The sequence below is a fragment of the Sturnira hondurensis genome, unplaced genomic scaffold, assembly GCF_014824575.4.
Source record: "Sturnira hondurensis isolate 20B ecotype Veracruz unplaced genomic scaffold, ASM1482457v3 Scaffold0022464, whole genome shotgun sequence".
Lineage (NCBI taxonomy): Eukaryota > Metazoa > Chordata > Mammalia > Chiroptera > Phyllostomidae > Sturnira > Sturnira hondurensis.
Window position 1 is genome coordinate 765,938 of NW_028095095.1, and position 21,907 is coordinate 787,844.

The following is a 21,907-nucleotide window of genomic DNA, read 5'->3' on the forward strand; positions in this document are numbered from 1 at the left end:
AATAAAATCATTGTTACTGTTCACATCAGAGAATGCATTTAGTGCCCAACTTATTAATATCTCCTATATCTTTCATATCAAGCTATATCTTTCATAGTTTGAAAAAATAAAAATTAAAGATGGGAATTTACTTTGCTATTGTGAATCCTCAGCCTAGATAAAAATGTGTTGTGTTTTGTTGCTCTTATGATTATAAAAGTGTTTGAGTCCACATTTGCAAAGAGAGGTACTCTGGTCCTTTCCAAGTACATCTCAAATAACTGCCATTGACATGCATCCAATAGTTGATAAAAGCAGTGTTTGTGGAGGACAACCTGAGATCAGTTCCGTCCACCCATTTCTCTACATGCTCGAAGTATGATTAAGCCAGTCAGCAGAGGACAGAATACGTGTGCTGAAATTTTAGTTGCCATTGTGAAATTGTGTTTCCCGGATTGTGTTTTGACATTTTTTCCCATGCGGCTGGATTGAAAGAAACCCCCTGATGAAATTTGTCTCTGTCTTCTTATACAGATGTTGCTAAACACTGCTCATTGTATCTCATGGTTCCTTTTATACAAGAACACATCTGAGACAAGTCTTTCTGGCTCAGCACCAGGCAGCTCACAATTCTGCAAGCAACTGCTTAGATTTTACTTTTACAGACATGATGAATCTCGCCACTGACTGCGTTTCCATCTTTGTCTTGTGCTAGGATCTTGGAGCCAAAGTTTCAATCCGACCTGGTGAAAAATATGTTTTTGACTTTTGTGAAAATAGTGTATGGATAAATATTTTTTAATCAAATACTGCAGCGAGGACTTCATTTAAAAAGTTAATTTTTCCCATTGTTTCTCATTCCTGCTTCCATTCTCACTATACATTACACAGCAGTTCATTCACTTATCAACTTTGAAATTACCTGTTGACTGCTGACTTCTTGATAGATCAATTCATAGTTAACTACGTACCTTTTCCCCATATGTGGCCTTATTTTAGAAATTATATCAATATTTTTAATTGTCTCTATTAATTTTGTTGCTGTTAGTAACATACTTAGAAAAGGGTTTGCTGTTCTTTGAAGCTTTAGCAATCAAAGAACTTTGGTTTGACTTTCTACTCGAAGGGCACAGATGTTATTACCATGGGCTTCCTTATACTTCCTCTCAAACATTTCCAGCTTCAAAGTTCCGTCAGTGATAGAATTTCTCATTATCGAGCTTGTAGCCTTGCCTTTGGTTTCTCACTTTGTCTATAAATTTATTTCAAATGTTGAAAAAGAAGAAAGAATAAATATTATATATCTAAGTATTTTCATTTTTCTCGTGGCTTGACATGTAGAATAGAGAAAAATAGGGAACTTCGGAGAAAAATATAATGTAGTTGCATGAAATTAATGAATTTACGTTATATAGAAAATACAGCAAAGGTTACATTAAATCACAGGAGGTGGGGAGGGAGGGAAGAAGGGAAGCAAGGGCCCAAGGACATGCTTATTGATTTTAAAGAGAGAGGAATGGAGGGAGAGTGAGAGAAACATTGACGTGAGTGAGAAACTTTCCATTTGCTCTCACATCCACCCTGATTGGGGGCTGAACGTGCACAGCCCAGCCACGTGCCCTGACTGGGAGTTGAACCCGTGACCTTTCAGTGTGGGTGATGATGCTCCAAGCAACTGAGCCACACTGGCCAGGGCCGCATAGAGTATGTTTTTAGCATAGTTCAAGGGTTTACCTTGTTCTTGGCATTTCTCCTCTGACTTTGACCTGATTTTTCCTTGATCATGTCCTTTTCTTCCCTGTTTCTTCCTTTTCTTCCTCTTCGTCCTCATCTCTGTGATTCATACAAATTTTAGATGCTCATAATAGCATCCCCAAACCTCTGAAAAAACTTTATTAGCCTCATGTCTTCTTGGCTCACACCAGCATGCTCTTATCTTTTTTTTCCTGTAGGATGATATTATCAAAGATGTGGTTTATTAACTACACGGTTACTGAATTGGCTTTTGGTGCATCCGGAGAAAAACAGAGCTATCAAACATAAACAGGCAGCACTTTGGGAATGGACATTTTTATGCACTCATTTAATCAGGCAGTAAATAGATACTTAATTGGACACCAACCACTGGGCTTGGGGCATCAGATATAATGGTGGGCCAGAGGTGTGATCACGGACGTTAAAGCTGACGTACGTACTTTTGAAACGGTCATTAGGTGGCCAGTAAAAAACATAATGAAGAAACTGCAGTTGAGTAGAGGGAATGGAAAGGACAGAGTACCAGGAGGCCCTTGCAGAATGGGGCAGGGGGTGGGGGGGAGAGGGGCGTTGACAAGCGAGGGTCACGGGATGTCCGGACAGTGGGAAGCTCCCTCTGAGCTGAGACCTGCAGAATGTGTTAGCACCGCCAGGTGAAGAGGCCGGATCAGGAGGGGAACAGGCGTAGGGTTGTCTAAAAGTACTCCTTCCCCCTCCTTCCTCAGCGGGGGGCGTGCGGGAGCCTGGAAGCTCGCATCAAGGCTGCGAAATGAAAAATCCACCTTTACATTTTAATATAAATGGCTAGCATGGGGAAAACAAAACTTAAACTCCAACCAGAAATAAAACTTGACTTTTAAGAAAAGTGAAGGTAAGGATCACAGGTTTACGACGCCAACTTACAGAGTAGTCAGTGTATGTCTCTGTTACAGCAGGGATGTTTTGCGCTGGAAGAGAATAAAATCTCTCTTTTGAGGAAGGATCTATGTGCTGTTCTTCTCAGCTAATCCCCACCTACAAGACTTGTCAGGAGCCCTGAAACCTTCTCTGAGGCTTTGCTTGCCCAGTTAGCGGAGTGTTTCAGGCAGATTTTCATTCTCAGGCAAAGCCCTCACACTGACTCAGTCTCAGTCGCCTGCTGCAGGGGTTTGTGGGCCTTTATTATGAGAGTCTTGCAACATGAGGCTTTAGTGAGGACTAAGTATATTTACTGTCTTCATATAATGCTCCATCAGTGACACTTTAGACTTCGTAGAAGTGAATCAGAGGGAAAATCATAGTTCCCGCATCACACAGCACACTCCCAAATCCCCGCCTGTCTTCCTGCAGCCCGGGAACTTGTATGCTTCCAGTGGTGATAGGATGCTTTTCCAAAGTTGATGGGTTTTTAAATGCCAAGAGGTCGAACGGTCTTCAGATGATTTCAGACGTTGGCGTCTTACCTGAGTCAAGGGGAGGGTTTATTCATGTGAAAAGTTCTCCTGGATCAGAGACTGACAGACTGGAGCCCGCTACCACCCTGGTCCCTGCCTGCTCTTTTGCAGTCTGTGTACTAAGATGGTTGTTACACTTTTATTCTTTTCTTTCTTGTTGTTTAGATTTATTTAATTATTGTTCAAGTACAGTTTTCTGTCTTATATTCCCAGCCCTGCCCACCTCACCCCCAGTGCTCCCCACCTCCTTCCCATTTCCACCCCCCACCTTAGTTATTGTCCATGTGTCCTTTATACTTGTTCCTGTGAATCCTTCCCCTTTTCCCCTGTGATTCTCTTCCCTCTCCCCTCTGGTCCCTGTCAGCCTGTTCTGTATTTCAGTGTCTTTGGTAATATTTTGCTTGCTTGTTTGTTTTGTTGTTTAAGTTCCTGATAAAGGTGAGATCATATGGTATTTGTCTTTCACCGCCTGGCTTATTTCACTCAGGATAATGCTTTCCAGTTCCATCCATGCCGTTGCAAAGGGTAGGAGCTCCTTCTTTCTTTCTGCTGCATAGAATTCCATTGTGTAAATGTACCATAGTTTTTTTATCCATTCATTTACTGATGGGCATCTAGGTTGCTTCCAACTCTTAGCTATTGTAAATAGTGCTTCGATGAACATTGGGGTGCATAGGTTCTTTTGGATTGGTGTTTCAGGGTTCTCAGGATATACTCCTAACAGTGGAATTGCTGGGTCAAAAGGTATGTTCATTTTTAGTTTTCTTAGAAAGTTCCATACTGTTTTCCATAGTGGTTGTACCAGTCTGCAATCCCACGAACAGTGAACTAGGATCCACTTTTCCCCACAACCTCTCCAACATTTGTTGTTTGTTGCTTTGTTTATGACGGCCATTCTGACTTTCATTCTTTTCTTTATTGGATGTATTGGGGTGACATTGGCTGATGAAATGATATAGGTTCCAGGGTACAGTTTTATAACACATCATCTGTAGGCTGTATTGTGTGTTCACCTCCCCAAGGCAGGTCTCCTTCCATCACCATTTATCCCCCTTCACCCTCTTCTCCCTCCCCTCACCCCCTTCCCTCTTCCCTCTGGATACCACCATGTTGTCTGTCTATGAGGTTTGGATTGTTTAAAAAACAGGGAAGAAGAAAGAGAACTTGGGGCTGAGCATTGTGTGGTCTGAAAATCCTAAAAATACAGGGTCCAGCAGAAGGAACTCCCTGCTTGAGTGTGGTCGGCAGGGTAATGATAAGGGTGTGTAGTTTATAGTTTTAATTTGAACATTTCACCTAAAATGTCATGTGGTGTGCTTGAGTGTGATATTGTTATGTTACAGAATTACATACTTGTGATTTTGTAATAAAAGATTTTGTAATAAAAAAGGGACATTGTTTGTGCTGGACCCTGTATTTACTACTTGGTACACTAGAGAAAAACTTGGCCTCTTGCTCTCTTAGGCCATCTGAACTATTATTTGAGCTAGAAGTCACATTTAAGGCAATGCTGCACATTTTTCAGTTATTCAAGTTTTAGTGATGTTTAGATTAAAGTTAGCCTTCTGAACGACTTCACAGTATGTTATTTTACAAAAGCTCCAGCTCTTTGCTGTATATTTAACAATTTATAGGACCATAGAACCATACCATAGGTTTACCATTATGTTATATTGTTCTGAGCATCACCAAGCATAAGGCTTTGCAAATTCTATGTATGCCATGCTAGTAAAACAAAACAAAACTACCCTTTTACGCCTATGTACAAATCACAGCCAGAAAAGGAGATTTAAAAGTGAGGACATATAATTCACATCCTCCTGTGAACTGACTTTTCAGTCTTAGAGTGATGAAGTTGATGTTTTCATGTATACACACATCTCACATTATTGTGTGGCATTTGTCTACATGAAGGTTGAATTTTAGAGGATATTGTTCTAATCCAGAGAAGCTCAGATTCACTTTACTCTTATTTTGATGTAGATTTCTAAATCTTAATGATTTTGTAAAAGAGCTTTAGGTCTTCCCTTGTTTTGTTTTTTTCCTTCCTTTTAACATCTGTGCGAAAAGCTGTGCGTGATGTGAAAGTCAAATTCCTTTTTAAAAAATGTCCATTTCACCCTGGCTGGTGTGACTCAGTGGATTGAGTGCCAGCCTGTGAAGCAAAGGGTCGCCAGTTCGATTCCCAGTCTTGGCACATGCCTGGGTTGTGGGCCAAGTGCCCAGGTGGTGGCGCACAAGAGGCAACCACACATTGATGTTTCTGTCCCTCTCTTTCCCCCCTCCTTCGCCTCTCTCTGTCTAAAATAAATAAAAAATAAAAACCCACCAAAAAACCCTTCCTTTTCAAAGCTTATGACATTGTAGTCATTACTCTTGAAAAGCTATGTGCACTATAGCAGACCGGTCTTTCTTTCCTTTTAGTGAAGGTATCATTCAAACTCCTAATTACTTGTACTGAAGATGTAGAGGAACTTTTGCTAATGACTGCAGTAGGAGCATGTTTGGGGAAAATGTGTGAAAAACAAAAATAGTCATTTTGTCAAACTTCACGGAAATAAGAATGCAGAGACAAGTAAAATATGCTATCTAATAAATGGGCTAGAAATCAAATGTTAACATCTAAAGTGTATGACAAAAAGCATCAAACTTTCTATTCGACATTCAGAGATGCAACATGTACCATCAAAAATACATGTGTTGTGTCTAAGTAGGGGAACCTCTATTCCCAGCTGAAAATTGGATTCTCAAGGTTTGGACGAGCCTGTGGCATTGCCCTGGTTAGCCTTTCCTACCTGGTCAGCATCTAGTAGGTCCTCTCATTGTTCTGGGCCTGAGTGTCCCAATTTGAAAGAAGAAGCATCCCTCCCAAATGTAGTTTCCTGTCATGCACAAACAATACAGGGTGTACTAGAACCGTTGAAGTCATAAAGTGGTGTATAAATATTAGACGTCTTTATTAAATCAGTGGCTACACCTTCTATGGTCCTTAACTTTCCCCAAAACTGCTACTGTATTTTGCTATGTATAATGCACGCTTTTTTGCCCTTTTTTTTTTTTTTAGGGAAAAGTGAGGATGTGCGCTATACTTGGGTGTAATGAGTACATACCATGGGTATAATAATGGGTACAGTACTCCTGTGTATGATGTCCACAAAACTGTGGGTGTGCATTATGCTTGGTAAAATACAGCTTTCTAGAAGGTGGCATTTCATATATCGGTGCCTTTATATCCAAGACAACGATGAGCCATGCCTGTGCCATGCTCCGGAAGTGTGTTAAACATGAGTTAGGATAATATCGGAGATCCCAGTATGCTTGGAAATGAAAGGAAGGACAAAAGCATACAGTCTGATGCTGCTGTGACTCCTGCAGAAAACAGCCCATGCCAAACACTTGTTCATAAACAGTAACTGTTTTGCCCTCCGAGGAAAGCTGAACTTGGATCCAGCCCACCCCTCCTTAACATCTCAGATTCTCAGATTCTCTACGTGCCCTTTTAATGTGATGGCCAAGTCTCAGATGCAGTGTATCTAAATCTTCGCTAATTACCTTTCCCTTCAAATATCTGGGTTAGTTGACCTTTTCTTTTCAATTGCTTAAAAAAATAAATAAAAAATGAGGAAACAGGGCCAATCGTGACAAAGCCGAGAGCATGCCCTGGGTGTCATTGCTGAACTGGTGTCCTCACATCGGTGCCGACTTGGTCTTTGCTGACACCCATTCCCTCTTGATAGCCAACGATAAGTGTCCTGTTGCTCTTCTGCGGCACCCACGTCCCCATCACACCCCCTCCGTTGTCCCTGAAGGGCCCCCACTCCTCCGGAGCATGCGCGTTGTTTACATTATCCTGTCCTTGTGCTGTTCTCCTAGGAACTTCACTTTAATTGGGGGGGTAGATTTCAGGCTTCCATCTTAAAAAAAACTGTGAGATGTGTAACTTTCTTGCTTGAATCTCTCTAAGTGGATTCTCTTCCAGCACTTTCATACTGAAATCTGAAACATCATCAGGCCTTGCAGGCCCTGCCGGCTGACCTCGCCTCTTAGGCGACCCCTCCGCACTCCCCTGCTTCATGTGGGCCCAAAACACGGGCTGTTCATCTGTCTCCCAGACATGCCAGGGTTGCTCAGGGCGTTTGCCGTTCTGACTGTGCACATATGTGGTCTCACATATACAATATCTAAGAGCAGTATATTATTAATAGATAGTAGGTAATATACAATGCAGCGTATGGAATGTTATGCATAACATATAACAGTGTTAGTAATATGTATTCACTATGTATCTATTATTTACCTGCCCCACCATGTACTTTAGTAATATGAGTGCCATGAAAATGGAAACTCTGTGTTGTTCAGTCCTGTATCCCACTGGTTTGAGCAACACCCGATACAAAAATGCCTGTCACCTACTTCCTCAGTGAATAAGCAGGTGCTTCAGTAAGTGAATGAGTAAATGACTGGTCGTCTCAGCAGAGGTGCTCAAATCGGGTCTCCGCGAGTTAGGTGCCTGCCCCCGCCCTCTCCACCCTCTGCTACCGAGTGGCATCTGCGTCTCCTGAGGCAGGAGGGTTGAGAGTGCTGATTGGGTGGCCTTTTTATTTTTTTTAATATTTTATTTATTTATCTTTAGAAGGGAAGGGAAGGAGAAAGGGAGAGGAATACCAATGTATGGTTGCTTCTCATGCATCCCCTGCTGGGAACTGGCCCCTGTTGGGAACTGGCCTGCCCCCCAGGCATGTGCCCTGACTGGGAATCGAACCCCGATCATGTGGTTCGCAGGCCCGCGCTCAACCCACCGAGCCGCACAAGCCAGGCTGGGTGGCCTTTTAAAGGACATCCTGGGCTGTTACTCAAAGAAGGGGAAGAGTTCGCTGAGGAGGAAGCGTGACTGTCTACCCAGGGAAGCCTCTCCCTCTCGCTCACTGGTGCTTGTACATTAGTACCTCGGAGTAGGTTTGTATCTTTCCCCCTGCTCCCCTCTCTAAGAATGTTATCAGTCCTTCTTTTGAAATAGCATATCTGTCTTTTTTTAATGTTGCCACATAATCCACACTGGTATTGACTTTTGATTCCTTGGCACTAGTCATCTTGCCTGTGGTGTGAGCTCCACGGCCCAGGATGTCCTGACTTGTGGGTCTTTTATTCTGTCATGTCTTAAAAAAAAAAAAGCACAGTCAATTGTTCTTTTTACCTAAATGATGTTCAAAAACTTGTCAGATTTCTAATGGTGTCCTGAAAGGTAATGTGGAGAGGATTTTTTAAAAGCGAGAAATGTGACTGGATTTTAGGGAAAATTATGTATTGTGTGACTTAATTTTAGAACTCATAATTTGTTTATTGTATACTACCGTGGTGCTTCATTCTTTTCTTAAAGATTTTATTTATTGACTTTTAGAGATAGGAGGGGAGGGAGGAAGAGGAGAGAAATATCAATGTATGGTTGCCTCATGAGCATCCCCCACTGGGGGAGGGCCTGGCCTGCAACCCAGGCATGTGCCCTGACTGAGAATCAAACCGGCAACCCTTTGGTTTGCAGGCCAGCACTCAGTCCACTGAGCCACACCAGCCAGGACAGTTGTGTTTCATTCTTTCAACATTTGAATATATTTACAGATATAAAAAGACCCAGGGAGCTTTGTCTCAGGTTCCACATAAAACTGGACTTTGTCTCAAATGAAGGAAACAGAAGCTTGTTTTCAAATTGCTTTTGGTCTGAAGCCCACAAAGTCCTGCATTGGATAAGAAACTTTAAGTTTAGTTTAGCGGATAGAGAAGAGGTTTATTTCGGAGGTACCCCCACCCTTAATCTGTGAATCCCATTTTGCCCCCAGGCATTTCCCGGGAATGTCAACTCTGACAGCGTGGTTCGGCATGACTTACAACACCCGGTCGTCGCCCGCCATGTGCGTGTGGTGCCTCTGGATTGGCACGGAGAAGGCCGCATCGGGCTCAGAGTCGAAGTCTACGGCTGTTCCTACTGTGAGTATGACACAGCCTGAGTGATGAAGCTGCAAGGGAGTCCAGGCAGCCGGGTATAAGGCCAGTGCTCAGCAGCACTGTTGTGATAGGTGTGGTGGGGTTTTGCCATCTTCATTTAAATTGCAACCTGTTTCTTTTCCATCTTTTAACATTGCTTGCCTTCTCGAACAGTAAACTGCTCTCTGTTTTAATATATAAATCAAAGTTTTTTTTCTGTTATACATGTATATTTGCATTTATTTACAAACACACATATAAGAATACCTGAAGAATATCTTCAAGGTTGGGATATGATTTTGTTCAATAGACTAAAACAACAAAGCATATTAATTAAATTGCCTAAAGTCTTAGGAAATCTTTCAAAAGTGGAAACCTGTGCTATTATCCATCTTTTTTGCCTTTCTGTGATAGATTTTCAGATACATTCCTAAGAGCTTTTTTCCAGTTCCCCTCAGTTATAGCATCACTGTTTATTTTATTTTTTATTTTTTAAGTCTTCATCAGAGGACACACTTATTAATTTTACAGAGAGGAAAAGGGAGGGAAATAGAGGATGATAGAAACACTGATGTGTGACCCTGGCTGGTGTAGCTCAGTGGATTGAGCGCGGGCCTGCGAACCACACGATTGCGGTTCGATACCCAGTCAGGGCACATACCTGGGTTGCAGGCCACTTCCCAGCAGGGGACTCACAAGAGGCAACCATACATTGATATTTCTATCCCTCTCTCCTTCCCTTCCCCTCTAAAGATAAATCTTTAAAAAAAAAAAAAAGAACCATCGATGTGTGACAGAAACATCAATGTGTGAGAGAAACATTGATGGTTTGCCTCTGGTACATGCCCAAACCAGGGACTGAACCTGCAATCTAGGCATGTGCCCTGGGCGGGGATCAAACTCGCTACCTTTCAGTTTAAGGGATGAGGCTCCAACCAACTCAGCCACACCAACCAGAACATAGCATCATTATTTTAAAGCCAAACACTGAGTTGTAATGTCAGTTACATGTTGCATGTCTGTAACTTTTATTTATTCCTTTATAAATTTACATGGTCACCCCTTCTTTAAAATCATTATTTAAATTCCCTTTTTGTATTTTAAAATGCATTATACATCATTCTAATGGCGCCAAAATGTGGATTTTGAGGGCTTTAAACCTGCTAACTACTGTTCCTGCTTATTTTTTTTTATCATAGTGCTTTGTTTTCTCCTTTTTTCCCTCCATGGCCTTCTCTTCCTTCTTTCTTCAGCTTTTTAGCCTCCTTATCTGCCTGTCCTTCTTCCTCATCTTTACCCTAATCCACCTTCTTGCCTGCGACTTCCAATTCATCAAATCATTATCTGGGGAACGTCTTTCAGGCCAAGGTTGACAGTAGAGTCTAGAGATGATTTAACTTTGCTTATTTGCTTCTGTAAGTGCAGAATTACTTTGCCAACACACTATAACTCTAAAGATGGTGTGAGGTTGTTTGAGGCCAGTAGGTCGTATGAATTCAGTCTGCAAAACACGTGACTTACCAACACTGGCTTTAGAATTTGAACTCTCTTTTAAAATATTTTGGCCTCCTCCCAGGAAATTTTGTTCCTGTACTTCCAGCTGGCTGAGGGAGGAAGGATGCTGGGTTTGGATAGGGCGGGGAATTGGTGTATCAGCCTTATGCGAGGAAGCTCCTGCTAGACACTCCCTTCACCCTTCCCACAGACCCATAAAAATGAAAGTTCACTATAACCAGAAAGTGGCTAATGCACTATTGGGAAAGCTTTTTAAAATTAACCAAACACTTGGTAGTTCAAAATAAAAAATTCATAAAGCTTTCACCTTTGTATGAATTTAGTTGCAGAGATTAGTGAAAATAGCAGCTGTAATGATGATTAAATCATATTTTATTCATTCACGGGCAGCATTGTCACATACAAAGTGAGCCAGTTACTTCAAAGGGACCGCAGAGATCATCTTTATCATTGCACAGAGGTTTATTTTATTTGGTCATCATTTTATTATAGCAAACATAATGAGTAGAGAGACAGATTTAGCGCTTCAAGAGAATTAGATCTTCAGGATGAAGTTTTAACTCTTCAGGAGGAGCCTCAAGGGAACCCTGACATAAATTGAGGTCCTTTTTACTGTGAGGTGTCTTCCTGGACACAGACGCTATGTTCACACACATTCCAGCTATTGGCATTGTGGTGGGAAGGCAAAAAAAGGAAGTGATATTGTAATCACATGCCATATTTTATAAGGAGCATGTTCGCATTCAATAAATAAAAAAATATGTAATATTCTTTGAGGAAACAATGCTGTATATAATTTCTCTTATGCATCATGGAATATGTTGATTTCAACCCAGTGAAATAATAGCACAGCGAATAACAAAAATACAGCATGGCTGACAAAGGCAGTTCATCTAGTAGTGTTGATTAGGATAAAAATAGTGGAAGTTAGCATGTGCCCAAGCTCACGCAGCGAGTGAGTGATGGAGCTGCAAGGGAGTCCAGGCAGCCTGGTATAAGGTCAGTGCTCACCAGCACTGTTGCGTTTCCTACTCTTAAATTCCAGCAAAGTGAACACCGCTGTAATTAGCACCAGGTCAGTCAAAGAATCTTATTACATCCCAGAAGCATTCCTTGGGCCCCCTCCATTATACTTGTGAGAATTATCCATGCTCTTAAGGCATTTATTTCCAGTAGGATGGCTAGTTTATTGTATGAATATTCTGTAATTATTTTTTCATTCCATGTTTATAAACATTTGAGGGTTTCTAGTTTTGATTATTTTTACATAATTGCTATAAACATTTTTCACGGGTATAGACTTAGGAAGGGGTCATATCAAGCCTATGTATATATTCAACATTTGTTAAATTATATAAAGTTCCCTAATGAGGTTGTGTCAATTTAAACTCTCATGAGCAGTGTATAAGGGTTCTAATTGCCCCACAAATTCTGACATTTAGTATTCTTTAGCCATTCTGGTAGGTGTTTATTAATCTCATTTTAGTCTTAATGAACATTTTCCTGATTTTGAAAGAGGTCATGCTTACTGGTCATGTATATATACCTTCTTTTCTGAAGTGTTTGCTCAGGAATCTTGCCCAGATTTCTATTGGGTTATCTTTTATTTATTTTTTATCTGTTTTTCTAATTGTTTTGGGTAGTTTTTACAGTCAATTCTGTTTCTTATTTTCATTTTCATTAAGATATCTAGACACGTATTTTATTTTTGAGATGGCCTTTAGAAAATAATTATTTTAAAACGAACACAATCAACATAGATACTTGAGAACTCACAGTAGAGTCAAAGCAGCTTGCCAAGAGGAAGTAGCCCTCTAACTCAGGTGTGACTTAAAATATGACGTGTTCTGCAATTGTTGGAAGTAGATTTGTAAAGTTTTCCGTTAGTGCTATCATGGCTTTCCATAAAATCTGGGCTTTTACAATCATAACAAGAGGAGGAAAAATACCTAAAGCTAAATAGAAAGCTGGGTATTCTAGTGTATAAGACTTTCTGGTGTGTTTGGGGTGGGGAGTAGGGGGCTATCATATGCTTTGAGAAACTATAGGAACATTTATACTTATAGATTCCAGTGGAGGAAATGATAAATCTGCAACATAGATTCAAATAAAGTAAAATGGAAATGGAAAAATATCACTTGAGCAGGTTGTAGGAAATGGGATATCAGGTTCTAACTGCTGTTACTTTAGGAGGCAGGTGATTGCAGGTGTGATTAAGGTGATTAAGGTAATGATCTTGCCATGGGGAGATCAGCCAGTGTTATCCAGGTGGCCTCTGAGCGCAGTGACATGTATCTTTCCAAGAAGCTGGCAGAGGGGGTTTCGCCAGCAGAAAAGATGGAGGCAAGCAGACCACTTAGGGAGAGAGGGAGACATTTCACTCTACAGTAAGGTGTGTAGGCAGCCACTGGAAGCTGGGAGAGGAGCAGACTCCTCCCCACACCCTGTCATCCCGCCCACACGTTGATTTCAACCCAGTGAAACTGAATTGGGACTTCTGGCCTCCAAAACCAGGAGAGAACCAATCTCTGTTGTTTTCAGCTACCGTGTTTTTTGCTAATTTGTTAAGAACAGCAACAGGAAATAGACAAATGTCAATATCATTTAAGAAAAAAAAGACAGAAAAACAGCTCTAGGGCAATGCTCTCCAACAGAACTTTTATACAAAGATGTAAAGGTTCTAGACCCACTGTAACCCTGGGCGTGTGTGGCTGTGGAGCACTTGAAATGTAGGCACGACACTGAGGAACTAAACTTTGAATGTAATTTTAATTCATTTGAAATTAAAAAATGTGACAACTGACTACCATATGGGATGATGCATTTGAAAGAACCGAAACATCTGCTTCTTATTTGTCTTGTTATACTCTAAACAAATTATAACATTTATTTGTTTGAATGACAGTCTCTAAATTTTTTCCCTTGGTTTGGAAAACATCAGTTTCATCATTCTGGAGAGTTTATCTTTACCATGAAACATTTAATGACAGGTTATTTCCTTAACCAGAGCCTTAACTAAGTCATTTTCCTGACCAGTGTCCAGGTTATTTTTGATTTTTCTATTTTAAAAAAATATTTTATTTACTTATTTTTAGAGAGAGGAGAAGGGAAGGAGAAAGAGAGGAAGAGAAATATCCATGTGTGGTTGCCTCTCATGTGGCCCCCACTCGGGACCTGGCCTGCAACCCAGGCATGTGCCCTGACTGGGAATCGAACTGGCGACCCTTTGGTTCTCAGCCTGCAGTCAATTCACTGAGCTACACCAGTCAGGGCTAATTTTTCTATTTTTGAAGAAGGCCAATTACGTCGATCTCTTTTACAACAACAACAAAAAAACATGCATGTTTATACTAAGGAAAAAGATGTGTTAAACATCCTTGTTATCAGCAACTTTCCCCAAGTTATAAGGACTGAGATTTACCTGGACTGGAATTCACTGGAATGGGGCCCGAGAAGATGGTCTTTTTTTCTCAAACTTAGTGAACTGTTGCCTCCTGGGTTTTGTTTGCTTTTTCGATGAGAAAAGGAATCTCAGAGCCTTGAGCGGGGAAAGGCGGGTCTAGTATATGCATGCTCCCGCTTTGTCCTCTCAGGAGGAGCGATCCTGCGTACTTGGGAGGTGCCCGCAAAGAGAAAGTTGGCTTTGATCATTCTTACAGGAGAGAGAAATGAAGTTTCTCATCTTCCCCAAAACCCCTTGGAGGGTGGCTCTCAGATCCATCTGAAACCTGCAGGTTAGGGAGTGGGGTTGTACTTCTTTGCCTTCCGTTTGCCAGAACTCCAGAAGGAGCGATGTCCGTGTGAGCACAGCTTTGGTCGGAGTGCGTTCTCCTGTAACTCCCCCTGGGGGTATCATCTTTCTTCCAGGATCAGCTCTTGCACGATTGCTTTGTCATCTGAGAAATGAGGTTCTTCTCAAGGTGGAAATAAGAGGGTCGTGCTATTCCAGGTGGAAATGTTTAGTTCCAGGCCACTGGTCCGGGAGCCTTTGGCGCCGTGGCCGTTTTTGTTTCCTGACTGGTCTTGACTGTAATACGAATTCCAGTGTCAATGAATGGAAACTCATTTTAGATTAGTCTGATCCCTCTACACGTGGTTTCCCCCCGCCCCCCCCGGTTGAGTTGAAACAAGTGCACGCTGTTGTTTTTAAAACATAGAGGTATTTATTTATTCCCTATGCCTTTTGACTCAGCACGGCGTCTCCTGAAACACCCATGCTAATCTTCTTACTGTATACCGAAGGGACTGCATGAGGGAGGAAGGAGAAGACTCAGTATAATAATTTTTAAAAAATTTTTATGGCTGCAGTGCTCAAACATTTATTTAACAAAAGCCCAACACAGTGTATTGATTAAAGTAATGAGTCTGTTGATGACAAATACTAAATTAACTTTAACCCGAGTTGTCCTAAGAAGAAGGTTGGCATGTTGGGAAACCAGGATCCTCACACCTCAAATAATTTTTATATAAGCTTTCAGTTTGGGTGAATAATGAATAAAGCCTGGATATGTCGCCCAATGCAAATCACGGTGGAAAGTGCATGCCAGGCTGAGAAACCCCTATCGGGACAAGCCAAATGCAGGCAGGAGGGGAAGCAGTGTTTTCTCCTTTGCATGCTGCGTCAGTGAGAATTTTCTCTCGTCGGAGCCACAACCTCATTCCCACAGCTCTTACGCACCCTCAGCAAGAGATGATGCACGTATCTGTGTGTCAGTTTGCTAGGGCTGTGGTAATGAAGTACCGCAGACTGTGTGTGTTAGGGCAACAGAGATGTGTTCTCTCACAGTTCTGGAGGGCAGATGTCAGAAATCAAGGTGTCGTTCTCAGGGCTGGTTCCTTTCGGAGGCTCAGAGGGAGAACTGTTTCCTGCCTCTCCCTGAGCTTCTGGTGGTTGCCGGCAGTTCTCTGTGTTGGCTGACTTGTAGCTGCGTGGTCCCTGGCTCTGCCTCTGCCTTCACCAGACCTCATCACCCCTCTGTGTGCCTACGTTTCTGTATCCTCACATCTTTTTGACACCAGCCTTGGATTTAAGACCCACTATAACCTAGTAGGACCTCATGGTAAATAACTTACCATGTCTGGAAAGACCCTATTTCTAAATAAGTGTCCATTTTGAATTTCCGGGTGGATATGAATTTGGGGGGAACATTATTCCACCTGGTACGATACATATTCATTGCAGTTGGTAAGAATTTCTGTTTAGATCAATTTCACTGGGCAGAGAAATAAACAGTTTTGGAAGTCAACCTGTGTTTTTCTATTGAAATTAGATGTTTAGTTTTGCATAATATAGTAGGGTCCCAGATACATATTTATTGTGTTCATCATGAACACACACCTATATGAAGTAAAATGTTTATTATGTTGCTTGAGGATCAATATATTGTGACACAGATTCATCAATCGCATTGGCATTTATTGAATGTACTCTTTGTAAATCATTTTGCTAATTTTAATTCCAAAATGGAAATGTAACTGTATCCCACCGGTGTTTGGAAGACCTGACTGGTGCTGCACGGCCAGCAAAGTCCCGGTGGCGAGTTTGAAATACCTGTCCTTCCTCTACCTCCGCAGCCTTACACCCCATCCCTCCCTGTCGCTCTTCAGGCTCTGCTGATGCTGATACAAACCATTGCTGTTGCCAAACCCGTGACCTGCTTTGTAACACACATCCGTCCACGCTGTCCTCTTGACTGCCCCATCATTCTGCACCTGACCCATCTGTCTCCTCTTCCAGAGTTCAGTTGAGATGCAATTTCCAACAAGAAGACTGACTTCTCTAAACTTCCAGAATGCACTGCTTTGACAGTTCTTTGCTCCCATTACACTGTGTTAATGCGAATATTCTTTTTCTGTCCAGTGGAATGTATCCAATGGCATATTTATCAAAACACTCCAAAATACATCAGACTTTAAGATATTGGGGGGAGGGGTGCCCCAAATCACCTTATTCATCACTGACATTCCGTTAATTAGCAGACTCGCTGTGAATGTTGGTTGAACCGAGCTAATGTAACATGTAAATAATGTAGACCTAATTTAGCCCCTCAGTGAAAGCTGATTACTATTTGATGTGGTATAGAGGTTTTTCATTGGTTCAACAGGGTGTGATTTCATGGAATCGTATTGAATGGGGTCTACAAAGTACTGAAATAATTGCTAAGCTGAATATATTAGTAGATGTCCCAAAAGAGTCATATAAAGCAAAAAAACCCTCAGTTTTTATTTTTCCCAATTTGAATGTGTATAGACCTACTGTTATTTCTATATAAGGTTATTTTAAACTACAGCTTCACAAGGCTGCTTCCTGGATTCCATATATAAATTATTTGTCATCAGAGGAAAAATATCACAGTCTTATTCATTTGAAATGTGTGTCCTGATTAATCTGAAAATAAAAATAAATCAGTATAAAAATAGATTTAATAGCTCTCAAAGCCAAGTTACACGTAGCAAAAGAGATCATTAAAATTGTGGTGCTAATAAGTTACGCAGGCAGGACACGCTGTATACTTCCATCTCTAGGCGATAGATAAAGCGTTAGTATGTTAATTACCAGAAATGTGCTTGCCATGAAGAGAAATGGGTTTAAGCGCACGCTGTATTCTTCAGTCCTGTACAGAGCAGTTTGTATTTCAAACTAGAGTTGGAATGTGACGATGCAAAGACTGTCCACTGCTACCTGACTGGGGCTCGTCTCGGCGGCCTGTCATTCTCACAGCATCTGCTGTTCCTGAGGTGGTGAAAAAAATATTGGCGCCGTGGCCTTACTTAGTAATGTGAATTCAGATTTACAAATATTAAAAGATAACAAGGTATTAGTATTTCACATAACAAGAAACTGAGATGCTGAGCACGTCTCGCTCCTGGATAGACATTTGAGGGTGACATTTGCTTTGACAGGAAGTTTAAGTGATGATAAACGAAGAATGGCATTCTTGTTTTTCAAGCCCATGGGGGTCCAGGCTGTGGGCCTTTGATTTTTTTTCCAGTGTCATATCCTTACATGGAAGGGAGTTACTGTTGAGTCTCTTCAGTCAGAAAACATGGCAAATACAACTTTCTACTTCAGTTCAGGACAGTTACAAATGGCGACTAGGTCATATTTTGGATATACTTTTAGTATGTCACTGATTCCGAGTTACATTTACGTTGTCGTACCACAAAATCTGAATTGAAATCTACTCTCAATAATTTTCAAAGTTAATTTGAAAAGCAGTAATGGTGGATTTAAAAGCAAACTAAAATCATTGGTAGAGTATAATTTGTAATTAAGCTCATGCCTGCCATTCTGAATTAGGAAAAAACAATATATTTTTTATTGTAGAATAAGAGAGGATGTGTTTTTTACTGTAAATATTAGTCCAAAATTATTTTCATAAAGTAAAAACCAACACATGAAAACAAGGCGTGCACACATTATGATAATATGACGGCAAGAAGTAGTTGGGAGCGGGGGCGAAGAAAGTCAGTGATGGACTGCAGAAAAATAACATTTTGTGGATTCTGCTGACTGACGATTGGCCCAGAATTTTTACTGGAAGGACAGACAGGAGGAGATATTAGCAAGAAAAATATCTCAACAGTATTGCACATTCCACATATCAAACAGGAACAATTTTTAAATTATTTTATTGTTGTTCAATTACTGTCGTCTGCATTTTCCCCCTCCCTAGCCAAACCCACCTCCTTCCCTTGCTTCCCTCCCCAACCCCTGCACTTGGTGTTGTCCCTGTGTCCTTCATAGTTGTTCTTGAAAACCCTTCCCCCCATCATCCCCTCCCACCGCCCCTCTGGGTACTGTCAGATTTGAACAGGAAAACGTTCCAGGGCAGCTAATACACTCCGTAATGCGCTCACTTAAGGACAGCTGGCGAAGAAACACAACTTGCACTTTCCTTTCTTTCTGGTCAGGCAGTTTATCAGCCTCAGTCAGAGCATTTCCTCGGGGACTCCCAGCTCCTGGGATATTTTAACTGCCTTTTACATGTATGTTAATCCTGTTTATGGGAGGTTATTGCAGAGTATTAAAGTCCTTACTGTTGGGCAGTCCATCAGCCTGTCACTTGGAACATCTGTTTGGTGTGAGGAAAGACGTAAAATTCAAAACATTGTAAATATAGACAGATTCTCTTAGTAGCTTTTGTTCTTGAGTTGTTAGTCTTAATTATTACCTATTTAAATGAGCTTAGCCAGGGGGAAAGAGCAAATATTTCAGATGGTAGTAATCACCCTCATGAATTAAAAGTTAATAATATACTAAAATGATCATTTAGTTTGATTTTTGAAATTTCAAGTCCTCCAAGTTCTGGGATATGCACTTAAAAATCAGAAAACAGTCTTTGTAAACTATTTAATAATTTTATTTCTGTTAGACTATTATCAGATCCTTCATACCTGGGCTTGAAAAGAATTACCACCATTTTATTTTTATATTCCTATTCTAAATTAAACACATAGGCAACATTTTCCTATGCTCCAAACAGCGTCACATTAGTCTTTTCAGCCTTCCATCCTCGTTTTTGTTAACTGGGAGGAGTTAAAGAAGTCACCCTATGTCCGTTTCATGCCCAGTTACTGAGAAAATGCTCTTGGGGAAGAAAGAAGACAGGTGATCAGAGCCTGCCTGTGAAAACATTCTGGTCACTGTAGCCCTGAGCACCCCCAAATAATGATCTTCTCTAGGGGCAAAATCCTTCTCTGTGGAATGCTTTGAGCAAGATATCCCTGGTTCAGGCTGCTGGTGGTGAACACACTTAGCTCCTCTGGATGTGTGGTCATGGCTCACATTCATTTCAAACCGTGGTGCAAAAGAAAGGCTCTGAATGTAAGATCACCAGATGACGGGAGAATGCTTCGCGTTTCCTCCTCTGTCAGCCAGCGGTGCAGACTCATCCTGGGCCCGCCCCAGCGGCTCTTCCTGGCGGAGGAACCGCCCCCTTCTCCCAGGTGACCCTCCTCTGAGGGTGCTGGAGGGCCTCCTCCGCTCCCGCCATTCATTCCCTCCTACTCCACCGTGTTTTCTTGCTTTGTGTATTCGTTATCAATGATAACAAAAATAAATGTATCTGTTAAAACAAATTACACTTTGGCCACAGTGGATATCAGTATAGACCAAGGTCCCTTATCCTTGACACTGTGGATGTTTTGGGCCACATACTGAATTGGACATTGGAGGGCACAGGGCAGGCTGTCCTGTTCATTATGGAATTTTCAGCATCCTTAGCTATTGTCCATTAGGTGTTACTAGTACATTGCACTTCCTCCAGTTGTGACAACCAACACGGACTCCATATAGTAAGAAGTGACTCCCAGGAGACACAATTGCCCCTGGGTGAGAACTGCTTGTATAGACGGTGCCAGTCACCTGGCTGCTGGCTCATTATAGTGTTAGAACAGATGAGATAAAGTGAGTAGACACATTTTTAGTGCCTGCCGAGTGTGGAAGTGTGTACTGCATGCTGAGATTTCTTTAGACATCATACCGATAAGGAAGTAAAATGTCTGCACATACTGATCTCTGTTGTACTGTAGACAGAAACAATACTGTATCACCTTATTGGCATAAATAGTGCAAAGAAAAATGGCCCCCTGAGTTCTCATATCTTTTATCTGTGCTACTTACAGAGAATCGTGCGGAATAAGCTGTTTTATCAATAGTTTGATTAGTTGCCAATTCATCATCCTTTGACATTTGTTACATTGTGGTTTCAGCTAGGATCAATTTGATTGTCTTCTTTGGCTAATTTTACATTTTCTTTCTTTTTTAAAAAAAAGATTTTATTTATGTATTTATCTTTAGAGGGGAAGGAGAAAGAGAGAGAAACATCAATGTATGGTTGCCTCTCGTGGGTCCCCCGCTGGGAACTGGCCTGCAACCCAGGCATGTGCCCTGACTGGGAATCGAACTGCAATCGTGTGGTTCACAGGCCCTCAATCCACTGAGCTACACCAGCCAGGGCCTACATTTTCTTTAATGTGATTTTTTTTTTAAAGTTTGAGATCAAGGTAAGATTGATCTGATCCTCTGCACATAATTTCAGCTGAGTATTGTCTATATGGCTGTTCCTTTACATTTTTCGTGTGTCTGTAGTTGAAAACAAGAGAAATATTATAGAATGTTTTGGCTTATGGTCTATAAACCCATATGGTTTTCCTGTACTCCATTTAGATTTGAAAATTATTGATCATTAATGTATAGTGATTTTCCCTAAAAGACAGGAATTATATAAGTAAGTAAAATAAACCTGTGTTCCATGTCTGATAAGCTTCATTTTTAAAGGGCTGTGTTCCTACTAATTAAAGAAAGAAGGAAGGCCTGGGTTTGCATTTTTGCTAATGCTTCCACGGCCCATGTAACACCACGTAACACCACGTAACACCACAGGACCCGCTGGCTGTGTTCAGTAACCCGAGTCACACTGTCCAGTCCGGGTTACATGCTCAGCCTCCCGCCTCCCCTGGCCTCATAGGCTGAGATGGGAGATGGAATGGTATGGTCCAAGCGAGTGCGCTTTGGATTTTGAGGATAAAGCTGCTGTCTCATCTTAACCAGGCTTGTTCAGAGATGTACCTGGTGGGGCCTAACACACGGAGAGTAGAACTGTGCTCTGTGTAGAGTTCAAACAATTTCTTTAGTGGGCAGTGCCATTAAATTGGCTCAGCTGGTTTTTTATTGCTTTACATGGAACTGATCACATCAGAGCTATTTGGATAACTCTAGGCAGCTTCAATTTGGTTCAGACGATTCACTTACTCTGTAAGACTTTCACCACAAAACTGATTTTTTATATAAGAATTTGATTCATTTGGGGGGGCGGGGAGTAAGACTAGGAATGCTCTGGACTGCGATTACTTCCTGTAACATACTGGGGAGCACATTGCAAAAATTTCAAAAGTTTTTATGCTAGCTTTTCAATTAAGAGAAAAATGTGTGATTTGGTTAACAAACTGCCATTTGTTTAAATGAAGTCTTACTACTTTGCATCAGAAATATATCTGCCAGGAAACAGTGGATCTGGAAGCTAAGGAATAACTAACATTTATTGAGTGTTTCTGGCTTGTATCTATAATGTCCTCACAATTCTACAAAATAGGTCATGTTACATCGCTTTGCAGATGAGAATACCAGACTTTGAACTCACCGTATTCGAACATTGTTGGTCTAAATTTTGAGTTTTCCTCCAAAACATGTGTGGTGGTGTAAGATCAGAGCGTAGATCCACAGTGAGGATGGAAATGATAAC

At 41.3% G+C, this 21,907-nt stretch overlaps 1 protein-coding gene across 1 annotated transcript in view; it reads left to right on the top strand.

Annotated features, from left to right (window-relative positions):
* The window catches only part of CNTNAP2 (contactin associated protein 2), a 1,160,842-nt gene that overhangs the window by 210,696 nt on the left and 928,239 nt on the right, over positions 1–21,907 (top strand). Inside the window, exon 4 of the mRNA XM_037035585.1 lies at positions 9,002–9,149. Coding sequence (XP_036891480.1) covers positions 9,002–9,149 — 148 coding nt within the window. The remainder of the gene's footprint in view (positions 1–9,001; positions 9,150–21,907) is intronic.